At 39.2% G+C, this 20,524-nt stretch overlaps 1 protein-coding gene across 9 annotated transcripts in view; it reads right to left on the bottom strand.

Annotated features, from left to right (window-relative positions):
• Positions 1 to 20,524, bottom strand: part of szt2 (SZT2 subunit of KICSTOR complex) — a 257,630-nt gene that overhangs the window by 50,196 nt on the left and 186,910 nt on the right. For all 9 annotated transcript variants that reach the window (XM_043698914.1, XM_043698920.1, XM_043698917.1 and 6 more), the window contains 5 exons: positions 16,957 to 17,096; positions 16,091 to 16,273; positions 6,767 to 7,037; positions 5,656 to 5,735; positions 4,986 to 5,111 (listed from right to left, as the gene is read on the bottom strand). In XM_043698914.1, coding sequence (XP_043554849.1) covers positions 4,986 to 5,111; positions 5,656 to 5,735; positions 6,767 to 7,037; positions 16,091 to 16,273; positions 16,957 to 17,096 — 800 coding nt within the window. The remainder of the gene's footprint in view (positions 1 to 4,985; positions 5,112 to 5,655; positions 5,736 to 6,766; positions 7,038 to 16,090; positions 16,274 to 16,956; positions 17,097 to 20,524) is intronic.

Genomic DNA, 20,524 nt, shown 5'->3' with positions numbered 1-20,524 from the left:
GCATTGCTTAAATCCCCTTTACATCCTGAGATGGGACCAGCAAAGGAAAATCTAGGCAAAAAGGTAAGGGCGAAAGTAGCTGAGCAGATGGTCTCAATTTAACCGTTATTTGCTAATGGAGAGTCTGGGGGAGGGGGAGGATTTTTAAAATGATTCATACAGTCATACTGCACGAAGAGGGCCTTTCCACCCATCAAGTCTGCACCGACATAACTACCACTAAAGGTGCGCTAATCCCAATTTCCGGTACTTGTCCCAAATCCAAATATTTTTTAAAAGGTTTCCGGTCTCCACTACCTTCCCAGGCAGTGCATTTCAGAATCCCTCCACCTGCTGAGTGAAAACATTTATTTCCCTAATTCCCACTTGAATCTCATGCCCTCCTACCCTAAAACTATGCTCTCTTGTGATTGGCCCCTCAACCAAGGTTCTCTATTCACCCTGTCTATACCTGTCATAATCCCATATACCTCAATCATGTCCCCCCTCAGTCTTCTCTGCTCTAGAGAAATCAATGCAAGCTATCTAGTCTCTCCTTATAGCTCAATTACTCCATTGCGGGCAACATCCTGGTGACCCTCCCCTATACCCCCTGTAGTGCTATCACACCCTTCCTGTGGTGTAATTCTTCAGCAGTATTATATGTGTGAAGTATTTATATGGTGTTTCTGTCAGAACATAAATACTTGTCCGTTTTTCTGTGCTTACGATGGATTACTGATAAAACACTAGACACATTGTTTGGTTTGGAATTAAGTTAAAATTAGTTCATACTGACAACTAAATTGAACAGGCATTGGAAGGAAAACAGTAGACAGAATTTCTCAGAAAAAATACTGCCTTACAGTACCAAATATTGTTTCTGTCACTTCCCATGCAATTTATGAAATCTCAATCTGTATTGCATTTTACTTTTTCTGTAGTCGAAGGACAGACAGACTGTCTGATTTTTATATCAGAATGCACAATGAAAAGGTGCCAGGAAAGACAAAAATGCAATTTCAGGCAAGTTGCAAGGAATTCAACAGTAAAGATTAAGCCACATGGAAAGAACAGAGGTCAAAATAGAAAACCTGAGAAGAATGAATCTTTACAAACAAATTAATTCACAGCAAAATTGCATAAGACAAAAATGACAAATTTTGAAGCCAATTTGCAACAAAAGATGCAGCAGCAAACATTTTTTGCATCTTTCACATCAAGTCAATAACAAATTAGGATACTATTACAAAACAAAAAAAATGCAGCTAAAAAGACAACCACAGTTAAGACCACAAGATCTGGGAACAGAGTAGGCTATTTGGCCCACTGAGTCTGCTCCACCATTCAATGAGATTATGGCTGATCTGATAATCCTCAATTCCATTTCCTGCCGTATCTCAGTCTTGAATATCCTAAACAACACGGCCTCTACAGTCTTTGATGGTAAAGAATTCCAAAGATTTACTACCCTCAAAACAAATCCTCATCTCTGTTAAGTAGGTGAACAACGTTTAATAAATCTCACAACACCAGGTTATAGTCTTGGACTTTAACCTGTTGTTGTGTGATTTTTTTAAATTCCATCCCAGTCCAACACCAGCTCCTCCACATCTTAAGTAGGTGACCCATTTCTAAATTACATGTTATATTATCTAAATGGTTGTACAGATTGTAGAGCTCTGTGCTGGAGAGAGATCTGGGGTGTCCTGGTGCATGAATTGCAGAAGGTTAGTATATAGGTACAGCAAGTGATCAGAAAATGTAATAGAATGTCATGGTTTATCGTGAGGGGACTTTAATGCAACAGTTGGACAATTATGCTTCAGGACAATGATGAGATCACATTAGCGTACTGTGAACAGTTATGATCTTTATAATTATGGAAGGATGCTAATTAATTGGAACAGTACAGAGGAGGTTTTACGAGACTGATACTTGGAATGAGTGGATTGCCTTGTGAGGAAAGGTTAGATAAGCTAGGCCTGTGTTTCTGGAGTTTAGAGGAGTCAGAAGTGAATTAATTAAAACATACAAGATGCAGGGGGACTTGACCAGTTGGATGTTGAAAGGATGCTTCCTCTTGTGGGAGGATCTAAAATAGGGGTCATAGTTTAAAATAAACAAGGTCCTATTTAAAACAAAAATGAGGAAACACTTTTTTCTCTCAGATGATAGAGTGTCTATGGCATCCTTTCCTCAAAACACAATGGATGCAGAATCTTTAAATACTAAGGCAGCAATAGATAGGCTCTTGATTACCACAGGGATGAAGGATTATCAGTGAAATGCAGCAATGTAAACATGAGGTTAAAACCAAATCAGCTATGATCTTATTGAACGGTAGAGCAAGTTCGAAGGGCTGAGCGGCTTACTCCTGTTCCTCGGAGCAGGAAAATCGATGTTTCAGGCAAAAGCTCTACATCAGGATAAGAGATCTTTCCTGATGAAGGGCTTTTGCCCGAAACATAGATTTCCTGCTCCTTCATGCTACCTGACCTGCTGTGCTTTTCCAACACCACTCTAATCTTGACTCTCATCTCCAGCATCTGCAGTACCCACTTCTGCTATTCCTGTTTCTCATTTGTTCATCCATCTTACACACTCTGAGATTATGTCCTCTGGCCTTAGACTCTCCCACAAGGGCAAATAAGCTCTCTGTATTTACCCTACCAAGCCCCCTGAGATACTCCTATCACTCACTCTTCTAAATTTCAATGATTACAGCACAATCTACTCAAACCTTTCTGCCCAAGAAAATACCCCGGCATATCCAGAATCAACCTCATGATTGCCTGTGGATTACCTCCAATCTCAGGACATCTTCCTTTAGATAAGGGAACCAAAACAGTCCACAATATTCGAGGCGTAGTCTTATTAGTGCCTTGTATGGTTTTAGCATGAGGTCCTTATTTTTATACAACATTCCCTTTGAAATAAAGGGCAACATTATATTTGCCTTCCTGAACATGGATGCTAGTCATTCATGTACCAGAACAGCAAATTACCCTGTGCTGCAGTTCTCTACAGTTTATTTCGCTCTAAATATTATTTAGCTCTCTTATTCTTCTCACCAAAGTACACTACCTCAGGCATTCCCAAATCACATTCCATCTACCCACTTGCTTAAGATCTCTATATCTGCCTGTAAACTCTGTGTCATCCTCACTACTTGCCTTCTCACCTTCTCTTAGCGTATCTGCTAACTTGGCAATAGTGCATGCATTTCCATCATTCAAGTTAAAATGTAAATAACTGTGGCCCTGGCATTGATCCCATGCACTCCACTAGTTACAAGTTGCCTTTCTGAAAATGCCTTCTTTATTCCAACTCTGTCTTCTATTAGTTAGCCAACCTTCTGTCCATGCTAGTATACTGTTGCCAACAACAAGAGGTCTTATGTTTCTCACTAGCCTTTTAAGTGGTACATTATCAAACACCTTTTATAATTCCAAATACATTACAATCACTAGTTCTCCTTTATTGAACCATCTCATTTATTACTCAAAGAACTCTAACAACATTTTCAGGTAGGATTTCCGCTTCATGAACTCTGCTTGCCTATATTATGTGTTTCTAAATGCCATGCTTGACATATATATGTAATATTACATAACATATTAATATATAATATATATAACATATTATACAATATACTCTAAAGTCTTTCAAGGACAGATGTTAGCCTACAGTTTTATTGCATCCCTCACTTTTGGACACCATCAAAGAATAATGCTTGCCAAATCTAAAAGCATGGGTTAAAGCAACATATGTTAAAGGTGGTGAGCCAAGTTTATCAAGGAGAGTAGAACATTTTACATTCCAGGTACTCCAGATTGAACATTGGACACATCTAAGCAAGTTTATGGCAAAGCCACCTGCAGAGTTAATCCCTATCATTTTGTCCCAGCAGCAAGTAGAAACTTAGAAAAATAAATCTTAATTTACTCAAAAATAAAACAAAGAACTGTGGATGCTGGAGATCTAAAACAAACAGAAACAGAAATTGCTTAAAAAAATCAGGAGTCTGGCAGCATCTGTGGAGAGAAGACACAGTTGAGTTTCTCCAGTAAGTTCTGTTTTGGTTCATTTCTTAATTTATTCAATACATTGCATGTTCCATTGCCATACCAAATATACTTGTGGCCTTATTGAGAATGACATTTAAATAAGTATTTGGGGAAGTCTTTGTCTCCTTCATTTGGACACATACAAAATAAGATCCAAAGGTTATGAGGAGTTTAAAGAAGATTATTACTTAACACTGAAAACAATGGTCATCTACAAATTACAAAATATTTATTTCAATAAATTTCTCAAAGGGGCATTAGTTTTGTTTGTTTGTAAAGATGGGACAAAAAGCAAATAGTGAAAATAACATTCAAAATTACAGGCATTTCTAAATTAACAGCAAGTTATGTTCAATTTGAGTCAAGGTTCAGATTGCTCCTACAATAAGAATTTATGATATAGGATGGGTTAAATTAATAGGATTCTTTTAGCTGAAGAATGCCTGTATCTGATTATTTTCAGTTGGAACCTATGCACTGGCAGATGCTCACTCCCAATCTGCAGAGCTCAAGGCTCATATTTTGCTTCAACAAACTCCTGATTTCCAACAGATGGTGACTTGTTCTCAGAAATGACATGACTGACCTCTTGTGCACAATTAATGCTTTTACCATGACAAGGTCAATTTTTAAAGATGGTCTGAGCATATAGTTGTTCCAGCACCCCAACAGTCACTTCTGCTTTACAACGTTCCTAATTTATTCTTAGGACTTCCCGCCCAATCCTTCAGATTTGACCTTATTCCACATTGTTCGTTAATTTGTTTACCTCTCCATCTCAAATTCCTTTTTCAACTTCCTTTCCACTTTTACTGGTGTAGACTACTCTTGCCCACTTTCCATTCATTTCAGACCAAATTTGAAATGGTCACCAGCTCAGATTCCAATTGGCAAAAATGGCTGCTGCTGTTTAAATAATTTACTTCATGAACTTACCTTTCCCTCAGATCCAATCTGCTGCTCTGCTTGGATTTGTTGCCTAAAAACGGGATCAATCAGCAGTGGGGTGGCACAGTAATGAACAAGACGTGAAGACTGTTTCAGGGTATCCAAGTCACCAAGCTGAATCAGAAAAACACAAAGGTTAACCTATTCCCTAGTTCAAAGTTAGTTGCTTATGGCCCAATATTTGTATAGGGAAACACAATACTATGAATAATAAAGAAACCAAAAGAACTGCAGATGCTGTAAATCAGAAACAAAAACAGAAATTACTACAAAAGCTCAGAGGATCTGGCAGCATCTGTGGAGAGAAATCAGTGTTAACATTTCAGATCTAGTGACCCTTCCTCAGAAGGGTCTGAGGAAAGGCAACTGGACCCAAAATGTTAACTTCTGATTTCTCTCCACAGATGCTGCCAGACCTGTTGACCTTTTCCGGCTATGAATAATGTAGATGTACCTGTTCAACTGTTCTATCACAGTCAAGTGGACCTGTAAAATTACGAGTCACAATACTTCTGAATATATACTCAACTAAAACTTCTGCATTGAATCTTATCAAAGGTAAGTTTTAAATTTATTTTGAATGGCAATGATTTACTTTGAAGTGCAGTAAACAGTTCAATACAAGATATTTCCCTAAGTAAGTCAGGATATTACTTACTGTAATAGGCATGTTGGACTGCGCAGAACGTTGCTGCCATGTCACAAATAGGTTCTCAATTTTCATCTGTTTCTCCATCTCTGAAAAATAAATAATCGGAACAGATTTTTGGTTTAATTCAAGAATCCTGCACTATGTGCAGCACCCAGTGGAGAACTCACTCACGTTTCTCAGCTCAGCTGAATAGTATAGCACCAGCACACCTATCCATAAAGCTCACTCATGCACTACTCAGCTCAGCAGTACCTCATTAAATAATAACATATTGTGCACCTTGGTGGGCACTGACAGTTTCATTAAAATAAGTTTATAAAACTAACCAAGTGAGGATAGCATAGTCAGAATAAGATTATATATTCTATGTGTGGACTTCATCTTATGAGAAGCCCTAGCTACAACTGAAATATCTGCTTGTGAACATTGCTTTGTGTAAAAACCTCTACAGAGCTAAATACGTAGCCAAATATGAAAGTGCAACATCTAATTAAAACACCTAGTGTGAAGTCAATGTAACAAGGGCTACCGGTAGATCTGAGCAAATGGCAAGTATATTTCAGGACCTCAACATGGTGCCACAAACAATGCACAGTTTGAGACTTGTAGATAAAAATGACAAAAAAAACCTTACAAAAGAGTCAAATGACGCGGGTAACAGCTACTTTTAACAATATTTCAGCAATTTCTTTTCTTGTATGCTGACAGACAACAATGAGATGATTGTGAATGAAGTGACAAGCATTCAGAATGAAATGTTGTATTATTTAAACACATACAATATACACCACAGAAACAAACAGGAGTGGCAGTCATGCACCCGAATGATAAAAACCTGTAAAAGAAAATTGCTTCAGTGAACTCCATTACCTTCTGGAGTTCAATGATGATTTATTTTTTGAAAATTTAAGCAGATGAACACATTTTTATTTAGAAGAGAAAGCACATCTTGGCTGCAAATTTTCAGATCAGTCTCACTAGTTCTTATATTTAAAGACAGAAGTGCAGTTTATGCAAGACGCTTAACTGATTGTGGACCAGTTGTAAGCATACATCGTATGGAACATTCAGGTTATTTAAAGAATAATACTGCACAAAATATGTATATCTCTCTCACCTTTCCGCTCCAAGTTTTTGATTTCTAGGAACTGTGTGCCATGACGTGAGACTGGGTCATTCAGCCCCACATCGTGCAACTGTCGCATCACTTTAGGCACAGTGACATCACGCAAGGCCTCATCAAATGGAACAATCTCTGGTGGAAAGTGGAGAACTGGAAGACTCCGGTTTGTCGAACTCAGCCGCCCCTGTTCTTTACTTGGTGGCGGGGTTGGGCTCTTGATCAGTGCATCAGCTTCCAATGTGGACTGAAGGAAAGGATTTGGTTCCTGTGAGAGAGAGGAGATCAGAATGAGGGAGAAAAATGACTCCAGTTGTACACTGTTTCATTGGAAATTACTAATCCAGTTCACCTTTTACAAAAAGTGTGTATGCAATTTTTGCTCAGCTAGAATTATAAAGCCAATAACAGATGAACAAAAATTATTTTAATTTGGTCACAAACTTCATTAGAATTAATATTATGACTCATGTGTCAGGATCTGATTTCTGGGAGAGGTATTTAGCTAATGCCCTGGATGGATCACTTCAAGACAGCAAACCTCTTCCATTTCATTGAAAAGGAAAACAGCAACTAAACCAAAGATTACAGACCAATTGATTACAGATTGGTAACACAGCATGCCTTCCAGTTGTCAGCGTGAATGAGCACTGCGAATCTGACGAGATACACAAATGTTAAAAAAAAGATAAACCATCATAAAATCAGTACTATTATTCATTTGTCTTTTACAGGTAGACTAGCTGAGGCATTTTTCAAACTTTCATACATAGTAATTGAAACTTGATTCTTCACAGATTATAATCTGTGACAAATGTTATGGATCTTTGGTAACCTTTCATAGTGAAAGAAAGGCTTGATTGGTCATCTTCAAAAGAAAATGGCTCTTACAGAAAAGCCTGCACCTGAACATTAATGCAAATACAAATGTTAGAGCATAGCCTAGAATCACAGAATCCCTTCAGTGCGGATACAGGCCATTTGGCCCATTGTGTCTGCAATGACACTCTGAAGAGCATCCCACCCAGACCCACACCCCCCCACCCCACCCTGAATTTACCATGGCTAATCCACCTAAACGACATATCCCTGGACACGACAGGACAATTTAGTATGGCCAATTCAGAGAACTTGCACATCTTTGGACTGTGGGAGGAACCCATACAGGTACAGCGAGAATAGGGGAGGCACAGTGGTTAGCATTGCTGCCTCACAGCACCAGGGACCTGGGTTCAATTCCAATCTCGGGCGACTGTGTGGAGTTTGCACATTCTCCCTGTGTCAGTGTGGGTTTCCTCCCACAGTACAAAGATGTGCAGGTTAAGTGAAGTGGCCATGCTAAATTTCCCATAGTATTCAGGTGTGTGTAGGTTAGGTGCATTAATCAGGAGTAAAGATAGGTTGAGGGAATGATTCTGGGATGGTTACTCTTCGGAGTGTCAGTTTGTACTTGTTGGGCCGAAGGACCTGTTTCCACACTATAGGGATTATATGATTCTAACATGCAAACTCTACACAGGGAGTCACTCCAGGCTGTATTTGAACTTGGGTCACTGGCTCTATGTCTGAAAATTCAAATTGCATTATGATATCATACTATTCCTTTTGGCATTCCTTCTCTTGTTCCAATTATATACAAGTTGTGTAAATTAAAAATAGTTAAATGGATGAGCAGTAATATTCATGGCTTCTACTGAATGGAAGTCTGAACATAAAAGCCAAAAGAATGCCTTTTTAACACATACATTTCACTTCATGAATGATATGGTTGCCGAAAATTGAAAGCATAATTGTCTCTCGTGGAGTCTAGTGATGCAATATGAACTATTCTATGAACAATATTTATTAGACCCTTGCATCAGTTACTTTCAGGCAAATTAGGGCATCTCTCAGCTGCACTCAAGTTTTGTGGCATAGATACAGTATAGAAAGAGATTGACATCAAAAGATTATATTTAAATTCGTAAATTGTTTTTTGTACAGCTGAAAGGCACAGTCACTTTCTTCAGTTTTCCATCCTCCTCCACCCAGCACTTACCCAAACGCCGCTGAACAAGAGGTCGGGAGTCCAGAACTACAGGGCATAGATTTAGGGTGAGAGGGGAAAGATATAAAAGAGATCTAAGGGGCAACCTTTTCACACAGAGGGTGATACGTGTATGGAATGAGCTGCCAGAGGAAGTGGTGGAGGCATATGGGCCGGGTGCTGGCAGGTGGGACTAGATTGGGTTAGGATATCTGGTCGGCATGGACGGGTTGGACCGAAGAGTCTGTTTCCATGCCGTACATCTCTATGACTCTAAGTGGCCTGTCATTGATCAATAGGCAATGCAAGAGCCGACTCTTAAGGCAAGACAGAAGCTTTAACTTTGGAAACCAGATCCCCGCCCTAAGGCCTACATACCTGATTTTGGGTGAGCCTCTGCTCTGTGGCACATATAAGCTACTACAATAGTAACCAATTCCTCCCACTCATAGCCTAGATTATGCACCATGATTACATGTTCTCTATCAACAAAACCTAATAGGAATGACTCCAATTTAATATCTGTTGATGACTTGTGTACACCGTTTAGTCAGGTGAACCAGAAAATGGCCAACCATCTGTGCATTTATTATCCCTTAAGAGACCTTTGAATACAATGTTGATACAGGTTTTGCATACCCAAGAACCAGTAAGTCATACGAACAAACAACAATCTATTCAAAGTGTAGACATGAAAAAAGAACGGCAAACATCCTCTCCAACCAAGATCTCACTGCTTGCCTTCCTCATCCCCACCAACAACTAGATTTAAACAGCAGCTTCAATATAGTAATACAATCTAAGGGTATTTCACAGATATTGTTTCTTGCAACATATTTATCAGCTGCAACAGTCACAGCAAAAACACATACAATAAAGACAGACATCACATGACTATGACGAGCCAGCTGGTATACTTAAACGCATTTCTCCAAATCTCTCCTTTTTCATTAAAAACAGCGTGTACTATATGCAGTTGCAAGTTCCCAAGTGCACATGGTTAACACAGAAAATTCTCATTCATTAACAAAAATGTGTGTAAATTCCAGTCAACTTTCATAGATTGCTGCAAATGCACACCAAAATAATACACTATGCAGGTCTGCTGAGAACATGTTGTTGGTTGATCATCTTGTATCTGCTCATGTCTGTGTTCCAAACAGCTTCCTTCCCAATGAAGATGCTACGCTGGTGCTGGTCCCTTAATTGGAGAATGGTGGACCTCAGAACTAATGGTCATTGTGCATATTGTGTCAAGGGTGAGATCACATCTTCCTGGTCAATTCCCTACATTGAAGGGGGAGCTTCTCTGGTTGTATGTGTTTGTCTGTCATGGCAAAGATATATCTGGTCATTTAATTCATCACATATTATTGAAGTGACAATTGCTTTACACAGGTCCCAGTCTGTCATTTGGGCTAACTCTTGTTGAGATCATTGAATGTCTGCACTCCGACTGGTTTTCCAAAGCTCACCTCCAGCAATCAAAAGAGAAAATGCTGGAAAATCTCAGCAGGTCTGGCAGCATCTGTAAGGAGAGAAAAGAGCTGATGTTTCGAGTCCAGCACCTCCAGCAATGCTTGGGCAATCCTAATCAAATTGAGATCTGGTTTTGTCATTTCACTTCGATTTTGTCTGTCACCAATGTTTATTTATTCATGAGATGTAAGCACCACTGGCTGAGAAAACATTTATTGCCTATCTCCAGTTGTCCTTGAGAAGGTGGTGAGCTGCCCCTTGGCAATATTTCCAAGTCAGCATGTTAAGTGGCTTTAAGAAGAACTTACAGATGATGGTGTTCCTGTTTGTCTGCTGCTCTTATCCTTCCAGGTGGTGGTCATCATGGGTTTGAAAGGTCTTGTTTCAAGAGTGTTGGTAAATTTCTGCAGTGTACCTTCTAAACTGTACAGATTTTCTAAGATCTGTTTAGCAATCAAAGGTTTAGTGCCTTGCAACAAATGCTGCATTTCTGTACTGGTATCTGCAAGCTTACTAGTCTAAGCTTTAGCCTTGCATCAGCTGGGATGAGTACTTTTTAAGCTTAACACCTATTGTCCAGAACTCTGTATCTTCATTTTTCTCATTACATTGTTGTCTCAGCTTTATTTGTTCTCTTGTAATGCATTTTGATCCAACAAAGTTTTAACCTTACCTGCAAGGCTTAATGTTTGGTTAACATCTTGAGTCACTTTGCAAAAGTTTACGAAGCTCATGATGTTGCACAAATCATCAGTCTCTATTGGTGACACTTCAGATTGGCTTGACATTGTTCTTCTGCAGTTATCATTCCAATAGTCACAAACCATTTCTCAATGCTCATCTGCTGTGTTGTGCGGAGTGATTCAGCTGACATCTCTCCAGCAGCTATCCTTATCAGCTTACTTTGTTTCTTTCAAGTTAAACACTTACAAAGCGATTGAGCTTCTTCCAGTTTGAGCACTTTTTCTCCACTTGGATGTGTTTTCTTTTCTTTTGTACAATTTCCTCTTCAATGTTTACAATCTGCCTCATACCTTTCACCTTTTTACTCCGCGTCTGTGAACATTTCTTCCTTTTTTCTTCATTTGTTTTTGTTTGGCCAGATGCAGTATAATTCAAGCCTCACCTATCACCCATTAATACACTCTCGCCACTACAGACAACCTCAAGGTTTCTGCACACATTGATAGCTTTCGTGAGGTAGCTTTCTCATCAGAGCAGATGTGCTGTCATGGTGGATCTCTCATGCCACAGACAATCCCATGTCTGCTCAGGTCACCTTTCAGTTCTCCAAACTCTCATGATTCAACTAGATGTGTCAGTGTTATCATATATTGGTCAATCTCCCTGAGCTCTGATATTGAACACGTGTTCATAAGGCATACTAATACAGCACATGAATTGTGTCTTCACAACCTTCAAATTCTCCCATCCCATCACTGTCTCTCATCAGTTAGGTCTAGACTGCAACATAGTGTATAGCATTCTTTCTCCAGCACCGATTACAGGACAACTACTGATAGAGATATAGATAATATTGAACAAACTGTTCAGACGTGTTATTACATATCTCTGGAGCAGGTGGGAATTGAACCTAGACCTTCTGCTTCTGATGTAGGGACATTACCACTATGCATAAAGAACCCTACTAATAGAGTTATATGCTCTTATTTTGTCAATCTTTTCTTTAATTGTGTAGTTATTTCAGAGTTTTGCACATGAATCCAATTTTATCTTGCATCTTTTTCAACAGCAGAAGGGAGTAGAAAATTTATAGACATTCTGACTCACCCTTCACTTCAAAAATGTACGCCACTGCTTAATTCTTCCTTGCTGCTTTGTTACAATAGCTGGCTCTCTTACAGCTCAGAAAGTGCACACAATTTCATCTGGACACTCCTTACACCCTGTACCTTACAATGTATTTAATGACTGCCATAGATTGGAGTGCAAATATTTACAAGCATAGAGGTCACATGACTAAAGCAAGACAGCTGGTACACTACTCCGAATAGGAGTTATCAAATAAAATTTGACATGGAGCAAGAAAAGGAGACATTGAAGAAGGTAACCAAAAGCTTAGTCAATTAGGAGGATTTTGAGGAGTCTTCCAAAAGAGAAAAGAAAACGTAGAAAGGTTTACTGTAGAAATTCCAGAACTTATAGCCCAGGCAGATTAAGGGATAGTTAGCCATTGAACAGTCCCACACATAATCTAGTAACTGTGTTACTTCAAAAATGTTAAGGTCCATGTGCAGATACTGACAGCATAATACAAATAGTCAGCACTGACAATTACATAAGTTTGGTGTAACTTGTGAGATGCATTGTTTAAGTGACTGTTAGTCATAGTGAGCTTCTATTTTAAGAAAATACTTTTGGGGAAGTTTATCTTTCAAAGTTTCAATCTACAAAAACAAAGTGCATGAGGAACTCAGGAGGTCTGGCAGCATCTGTGGAGAGAAAGCAGCATTAATGTTTTGAGTTCAGTGACTCTTCTTCACAATTGGAGTTGTAGTTGCACTTATGAAGGAGGATCACTTTACTCAAAGCATTAACCCTGCTTTAGATTAGATTAGATTACATTACAGTGTGGAAACCGGCCCTTCGGCCCAACAAGTCCACACTGACCCGCCGAAGCGCAACCCACCCATACCCCTACATTTACCCCTTACCTAACACTATGGGCAATTTAGCATGGCCAATTCACCTGACTTGCACATCTTTGGACTATGGGAGGAAACCGGAGCACCCGGAGGAAACCCACGCAGACACGGGGAGAACGTGCAAACTCCACACAGTCAGTCGCCTGAGGCGGGAATTGAACCCGGGTCTCAGGCGCTGTGAGGCAGCAGTCCACAGATACTACTAGGCTTCCTGAGTTTCTCCAGCTATTTCTTCCTTTGTTTCAGATTTCCAGATTTGTTTTCTGGTTTTAATTGCTGTAGGCTGAAGATTTTAACCATTAAGTCAGCGACTTTGTAATCTGTGAACCACTGTACCTCCTGTGAAGTTGTAAAAGAATTCAAACACAAAGCTCGGAGAACTAAAGGACTTGGGAAACAAAAGAAAGTTCTCCATCAAATCTTGAAGACTGGAGCCATTGAACTGTTTCCCTGGTTCTTTGTTTCAATCTCCATCCATAACATCAATGTGTTTTTTATGGGGGAGTGGAGGGTTGGGGTGTGTGTGTGTGTGTGTGTGTGTGTGTGTGTGTAGGGGGGTGGGTTTAAAGTACAGTAGTAGAGTTAGATGTCAATAGTTCATGACAGTTTACTGTGGCTAGAATCTATTTACTTGTACTAAATATTAGTTTTTTTTTTAAAAATACAGAAACCTGGTCCATGTTTCAGCCTAAGTCTGTCAGTCAGACGTATTGGAATTTCGCATTCTTTGATAATTAAAAAAAACCTTTTGTGATGATTCCACGATTAGTAAGGCTTGCTTTCAAGCCCACTACCCCAGTGAGGGAAACAAAATACATCCAAGGAATTATCCTTAAGCAAAAAAAAATCGCATATTGATTCTGGCATCAGAATCTGAAAATCTGGTTCTCACCTGTTAACTCAGCCTAGTTACAATTCAGTAGTAATCAAGGAATTATAAACATCCTCCTCCTTTGATTGTGATGGATACAGGACAACTTTGTACCAAAAATACAAGAAACATGAGTTGTCTGAATTCTTGATAGATAAACGGCCAGTTCACTCAAATAATGTTAAGTTAATTATATGTCAGTAATAGACTGGCTAGCACTACAAAATAAAGGTGTTATGAATTTGAGGTGAAAAAAAGATTTGTTGACTCCATGCACAATAAAAATTATAAAAGTCTCACAAAAAGTTACTGCATTTATGATCTGTTGCATTTATTTACTGGGTGGTCTGCTACAAAATGTTACAGACTGGCAAGATATTGTTAGTGGGCCTTGTTACTGTACACTGTGCCCCAATATGCACCATTTCTCAACAGGTGGTCACTATGGCAAGCATTCTTTCTGTTTACCTGTCAACGATCAGAGACCGTCCCTAATGTATGCTGACAGCACCCAACAGCTGGTTGCCATGACAAGTTAATGTCACATTGCTCAAAACATGAAGCTCCTATGCACAGCAATGTCAGTCATCAGCACGCTCAGTTGCCCTGCCATCTCCTTCAGGGCAAATACCTGCAGAATTCTGAACAATTTCATAAAGCAACACCGCTCCTTTGTACAACATATTATTAAATTAATATCAAAGTTACATGCTTCAAAAGGCATGCCATCTGTTCCAGCACTTTGTTACAGACTCAGTTCATAGGAGTTTACTGTAACTTGAGAGATATGAATAACTTAATAGAATTAAGTCATGCAAATTAACTCATCATCATGTTTCAATTTTCCGACCTAATGTCCTTTAGGGAAGGAAACTGCTGCCCACACCTGGTCTGGCCGACATGTGACTCCCGACACATAGCAATGTGGTTGACTGTTAAATGCTCTCTGAGCAATTAGGGATGGGCAATAAATACTGGCCTATCCAGTGATGCCTTCATCCCATGAATGAATAAAGAAAAACAAATTCCGTTCCCCAACAGGGACTATTTCATGATTTCATTTATTTTCCAAATGTAAGGCAGAAACTAAATGAAAAGTAGAACACAGTAACAGATCTGAGATTTATACAAAGTGCTATTTTAAAGTACATCATTTACCTGTGCTAAAACACAGGAATGGCAATGTTATAAAACTGCAAGTTTTCAGTAATGAACATTCCAAAGACCAAATGCATCTTAATAACAGTAATCCAAGCATTTCACTGGTACCCATCTGCGCCTCATCTACTTCCAAATGATGCAATTATGGCACCTAACATATCCAAACTTATTGCTTCCACATCCATAGGTCAGTGTGTAAAATTAATGCCAGTTCGTGCTGAAACTGAGACATTCAGCTGAAAAAACAGTCAAACATTGAAACGGATAGGCATTTTCATGTTGCAGTTGATTGTAATCTCGTTACTGAGTCTCAGTCATGTTCTATCAAGGATCTGAATGTATAATTGGAACATAGGCTTCTATGCAGTGCTGAGATTGATTTATTCATTTGATTTAGAATTAGATGCAGATTCCATTGCACTAGTAATTCTTCTGGCTAACATTCTTCCCTTAGGCAACATCATTAGAACCAATTAATGATCATTTACAGCTTATGGGATCTTGTTTTTTGCACATTGTCTGCTGGTATTGCCCACAAAGTAACAGTGACTGCTGTTCAAAACTAAATAATTGGCTGTCATGTAACTTTAGGACATCCTGATAACAGTTCCTTTTTACTCTCAGTTTTAGTCATGCCACAAAAAAATCTTAACTTTAATTCCTGCTACATTTTGGAGTCTTTTAAGTTTAGTGATTTTTTTTGCGCTATTTCTACTACTCAAGTGATACAGTCTTGAAAAAACAGGGCACTATTCAGTTCGTTCAAATTTTGAACAAACAATTCCAGGTCCCACAGCAATCAAATCAGAAATCAGGCTTTGGCATCCTTTTTTGTATTTTATAGTTTTCCATCTTACATTGATTCCAGGTGTTCACTTAAACACCTTTTATTTAAGTGCTCATCAAACAACATTTTTACACTCCTGACATTCACTGATAAGGCATTCATACCTCGTTCTGCCGTTATAACTCAACAGAATTATTTCCTTTATTTTCAATACAGAAAGCGTAACTCATCTTTATAGATGATGGCAGCATGTTTACACATGATGAACGTGATTTCCTAATTTGAAAACTGACATTTTGTATTGGGATACAATGATAGTGAAGTCCCTTACCTGTTTAGAGTCATCATATACAGGTGTGTCAGCAAAACAGTAATGATGGAAGAGACCCATCTTTTGACTGAGGAGGCAGTGTACCACATGAGAGCGTGCATTTTGCCACTGAATAAGGCGAATCAATCCTCGATTCAATGAAACTCCCAGATCCACTGACCAGTTATAGGTATAAAGTGTCAGCTGGAAAAAATGAGAGTACATCAGCACACAAAAAGAAAAACAGTGCACATTGAATAAAGGGAGTAGATTTTCAAAAGAGGAGCAAGCAGATGAATAAAAACATTCAGAGAAAAAGACTGGACTACTTGCATGGTAAGAGGTAAAAGAACAAATTTTCTTTCTAGGTAAAGACTTCTGCCTAAAATATAAAATTGTCTTTTCTTTTTACATATATTGATGAAATTAGTACGTCCATGCTGTTGTTATTTTCATGATAATTAAACTGAAAAGTATGTTAGCTTTAATGCAAATTACAAAGGGTAATGTAGGAGCAAATTATTGCAGATGCTGCAATCTGTAGTGAAAACATCAAAAGCTGGAGATCATAGTGGGTTGGGCAACATCTATGGAGAGAGAGCAAGCTAACGTTTAGCTTTCTTCTCTCCACGGATGCTGCCTAGCCTATTGTGGTCTTTAGTATTTGTTGTTTTCAGTACAAAGGTAATACTTCCCATATTTAGAACTGCAGAATAAAATTCCTATTGTCAATAATTTAATGAAAAATATTGGTGTAAGTATCAAACAAGAAATCCTACTTCATACTTGTAGTTGTATTTTTAGGAAATTTAATCAACAGAAGGAATTCCCTCAACATAATCATATCATAATAGCAAAGTAACTTAATGAGGTTCTTATTTGGATACCTTTTTATCAATGATGTCAATTATGAGGAATCGCTGCCGGGGGATCATACTCTTTCCACTCATGCCCGGACTTGAGGAATCACCCGATTTCTCAGCAGTATTGAACTCTACTGCTTCAAACTTCTGAAATCCCTTGTGGGCTTTTCATTTTATTGTGAGAGACAGAAAAGTAATATATTAGCACATGACAAAATGTGCGAAGCTCACCTAACTTTTTCATACTGGATTTTCAAATAATTAACAAAAAGAACAATTCATTTTAGAAATAACACTTTCACATCCTTCAAATTAAAAAGAAAGCAATTCAGGCATCACAGGATATTGGAGTTCTTTCATGTTGCTCTACAGTGATAAACTGTGGATTGAATTTTTGATTTCCCAAAGGATAGTTACCTACTTTAGCTATTCCATCATGGGAAAGCCTCAGTATGAAGTCTAAATTTACTGCAAGAGATGTTTTAATGACAAAATCATATGGACATCACGGTTCATTTCAAGAAAAAAGCTGACTAAAGAAGGAGGGCCAAAGGTACAGAACACTTACCTTGAAATAGTATGTAATATAAGCAATCAATTGACAAAGGTAAATAAAGAATAAATGCCTTAATTAGCCTTATTTGATGTTGTGATGCATACGATGATGGGGTGATTTTATGCTTTTGAACAGAAACTCATGGTTTTGCTTTTGTTAATAATAGAAATTGTGTGGCATTTGTATGGTACAAATGTTAGCTAGCACTTACTAGGCCAAATCTGGGCAACATCTAGGTCATGATTCATGAACCGCTTTGTTATTTGAACCATTATGACAGAAGCTGAATAATGTGCACACATCAAAACAGTCCTAATTCTGACCTTATGAATGAAGGAAGAATTGATGATAAGCTGAAGATAAACTGTTTTCTCAGCTGTTGCCCTGAGAAACTCCTGCACTGATATCTTGAATCTGAGGTAATTAGCCTCCAAAGAAAAACAAGGCTGAAACATATCTTCAGTCAGTAGTTCCTCACGGATAATCCATCTCAGCCTCCTCCACTAGTCCCCAGCAATGTTTCCACTCAGAAGGATGGTTCTGGAGGTTGCTGCCACGCATTGATCTTGGAGGGCATGCAACCACAAAGAAAATTAGAGTGATCATTGGTGCATAAGTCCATAAGATATAGGAGCAGAATTAGACCATTTGGCTTACTAAGCCTGCTCCACCATTCGATCATGGCTGATAGGATTTTCAACCCCATTCTCCTACCTTTTCCTCATAACCCTTGTTCTCCATACCAATCAAGAACCTTTGTCTTAAATACGCTCGATGACTTGGCCTTCGCAACCTTCTGTGACAATAAGTTCCACAGTTTAACCACCTTCTGGCTGAATAAATTCCTCCTCAATGCAGGTCTAAATGGTTGTCCCTTCATGGAGGCTGTGATAGTTGAGTCCTAGTCTCTCCTGCTAGTGGAAACATCTTCTCCACGTCCACTCTATCCAGGCCTCTCAGTATTCTGTAAGTTTTAATGACCTCCCCCACTTCATCATTCTAACTCCATTGAGTACAGGCTCAAAGTCCTCAATTGCTCTTCATAAGACAAGTTTGTCATCCACAGGATCATTCTTGTAAACCTCCTCTAGACTTCCTCAATAGCCAACACATCCTTCCTTAGATATGGAGGCCAAAACTGCTAACAATATTCCAAGTGCTATCTAACTAGAGCCCATACAGCAGTGCATCATTACACTTACATTCTAGTTCTCTTGAAATGAATGCTAACATTGCATTTGCCTTCCTAACTGCCAACTGAACCTGCACATTAACCTAAAAGAATCCTGAACTGGACTCCTGGGTCCATTCTTGCTTCAGATTTCTGAAGCCTTTCCCCCTTTAGAAAATGGTCAATGTCTCTATTCCCTCCACCAAAGCATATAGCCTCCGTATCACAAATGTCAGTCTTCAGCTAAATCAGTTCACTCCACATAATATAAATGGCTATAGACACTGGATAATACAAAGGCTATGGGTCTTGACAACATTTTGGCAATACTGAAGACTTGTGTTTCAGAACTAGCTATGTCCCTAGCCAAGATGTTGCAATATAGTTATAACATTGCTATCTACCAAGCAATGTGGAAAATTTCCAGGTATGCCCTGTCCACTAAATGCAGGACAAATCCAGTCTGACCAGATAATGTCCCATCATCATCAAAGTGACAGGAGGGATCACTAACAGCACTATCAAGCAGCACATGCTTAGTAATAATGCTCAGTTTGGGGCCACTTGGCTCTTGACTTTATCACAGCCTCAGTACAAATATGTGCAAAAGAGCTGAACTCAAGACGATAAATTGGCTGACTACACTTGACTTTACGTGTGCCATCAAGGACGCCTAGAAAAACTGGAGAGTAAATGAAAATCAGAGGGGAAAAAGCTCTCTGCTGAATGCAGTAATACTTAACACAAAGAAAGTCACTAGTAATTGTTGGAGGTTAATCATTTCACCTCTGCAGTAGTTCCAAGTGTCCGAGGTACATCCAGCTTCAGCTGTTTCATCAATGACCTTCCATCCATCACAAGATCAGAGATAGGAATGTTAACTGATATTGCAACAATGTTTAGCATCACTCATGATTTCAAATACTAAAGCTGTCCATGTCCAAATGCAGCAAGACTGGAATAATACTCAGGCTTGGTCTGAAATGGTGAAAACACCTGTGACACACAAAGGTGTACACAACGGAATCTTTCAAAAGAGGGAACCTAATCATCACCCCTTGACATTCAATGCAATTACTATCACTGAGTTCTCCCACTAACAAAATCCTGGTGATTACCATGGATATAAAACTGAACTGGACAAACCATGTAAATTCTGTGACTACAAGAAAGGGTCAGAGGCTCATAATTCTGTGGCAAGTAACTTCTTGACCCCTCAAACCTTGTCCACCATCTACAAGGTTCAAATCAGGAGTATGATGGAATACTCGCCAATTGCTTGGATAGGTGCAACTCCAGCAATAATCAAGAAGCTTGACATCATCCAGAACAAAGCAGCCTGCTTGACTGGGAACCCATGTAATACCTTCAACATGTACTTCATCCACCATCAATGCACAGTGATGGCAGTGTGTACTATCCACAAAATCCACTGCAACAACTCACCAAGAAACCTGAGACAGCACCATTCAAACACATGACTCCTACTAGGAGAAAGTGAGGACTGCAGATGCTGGAGATCAGAGCTGAAAAATGCGTTGCTGGAAAAGCGCAGCAGGTCAGGCAGCATCCAAGGAGCAGTAGAATCGACGTTTTGGGCATAAGCCCTTCTTCAGGAATGAGGAATGTGTGCCAAGCAGGCTAAGATAAAAGGTAGGGAGGAGGGACTTGGGGGAGGGGCATTGGGAACGTGATAGGTGGAAGAAGGTTAAGATGAGGGTGATAGGCCAGAGAGGGGCTGGGGGCAGAGAGGTCGGGAGGAAGATTGCAGGTCAGGAAAGTGGTGCTGAGTCCAAGGGTTGGGACTGAGATAAGGTGGGGGGAGGGGAAATGAGGAAGCTGGAGAAATCTGCATTCATCCCGTG

Source organism: Chiloscyllium plagiosum, chromosome 11 (genome assembly GCF_004010195.1).
Source record: "Chiloscyllium plagiosum isolate BGI_BamShark_2017 chromosome 11, ASM401019v2, whole genome shotgun sequence".
In the NCBI taxonomy this organism is placed as follows: Eukaryota; Metazoa; Chordata; class Chondrichthyes; order Orectolobiformes; family Hemiscylliidae; genus Chiloscyllium; species Chiloscyllium plagiosum.
Note: the sequence above shows the minus strand (reverse complement) of the source record. Positions and strands in the feature narration are given on the sequence as shown.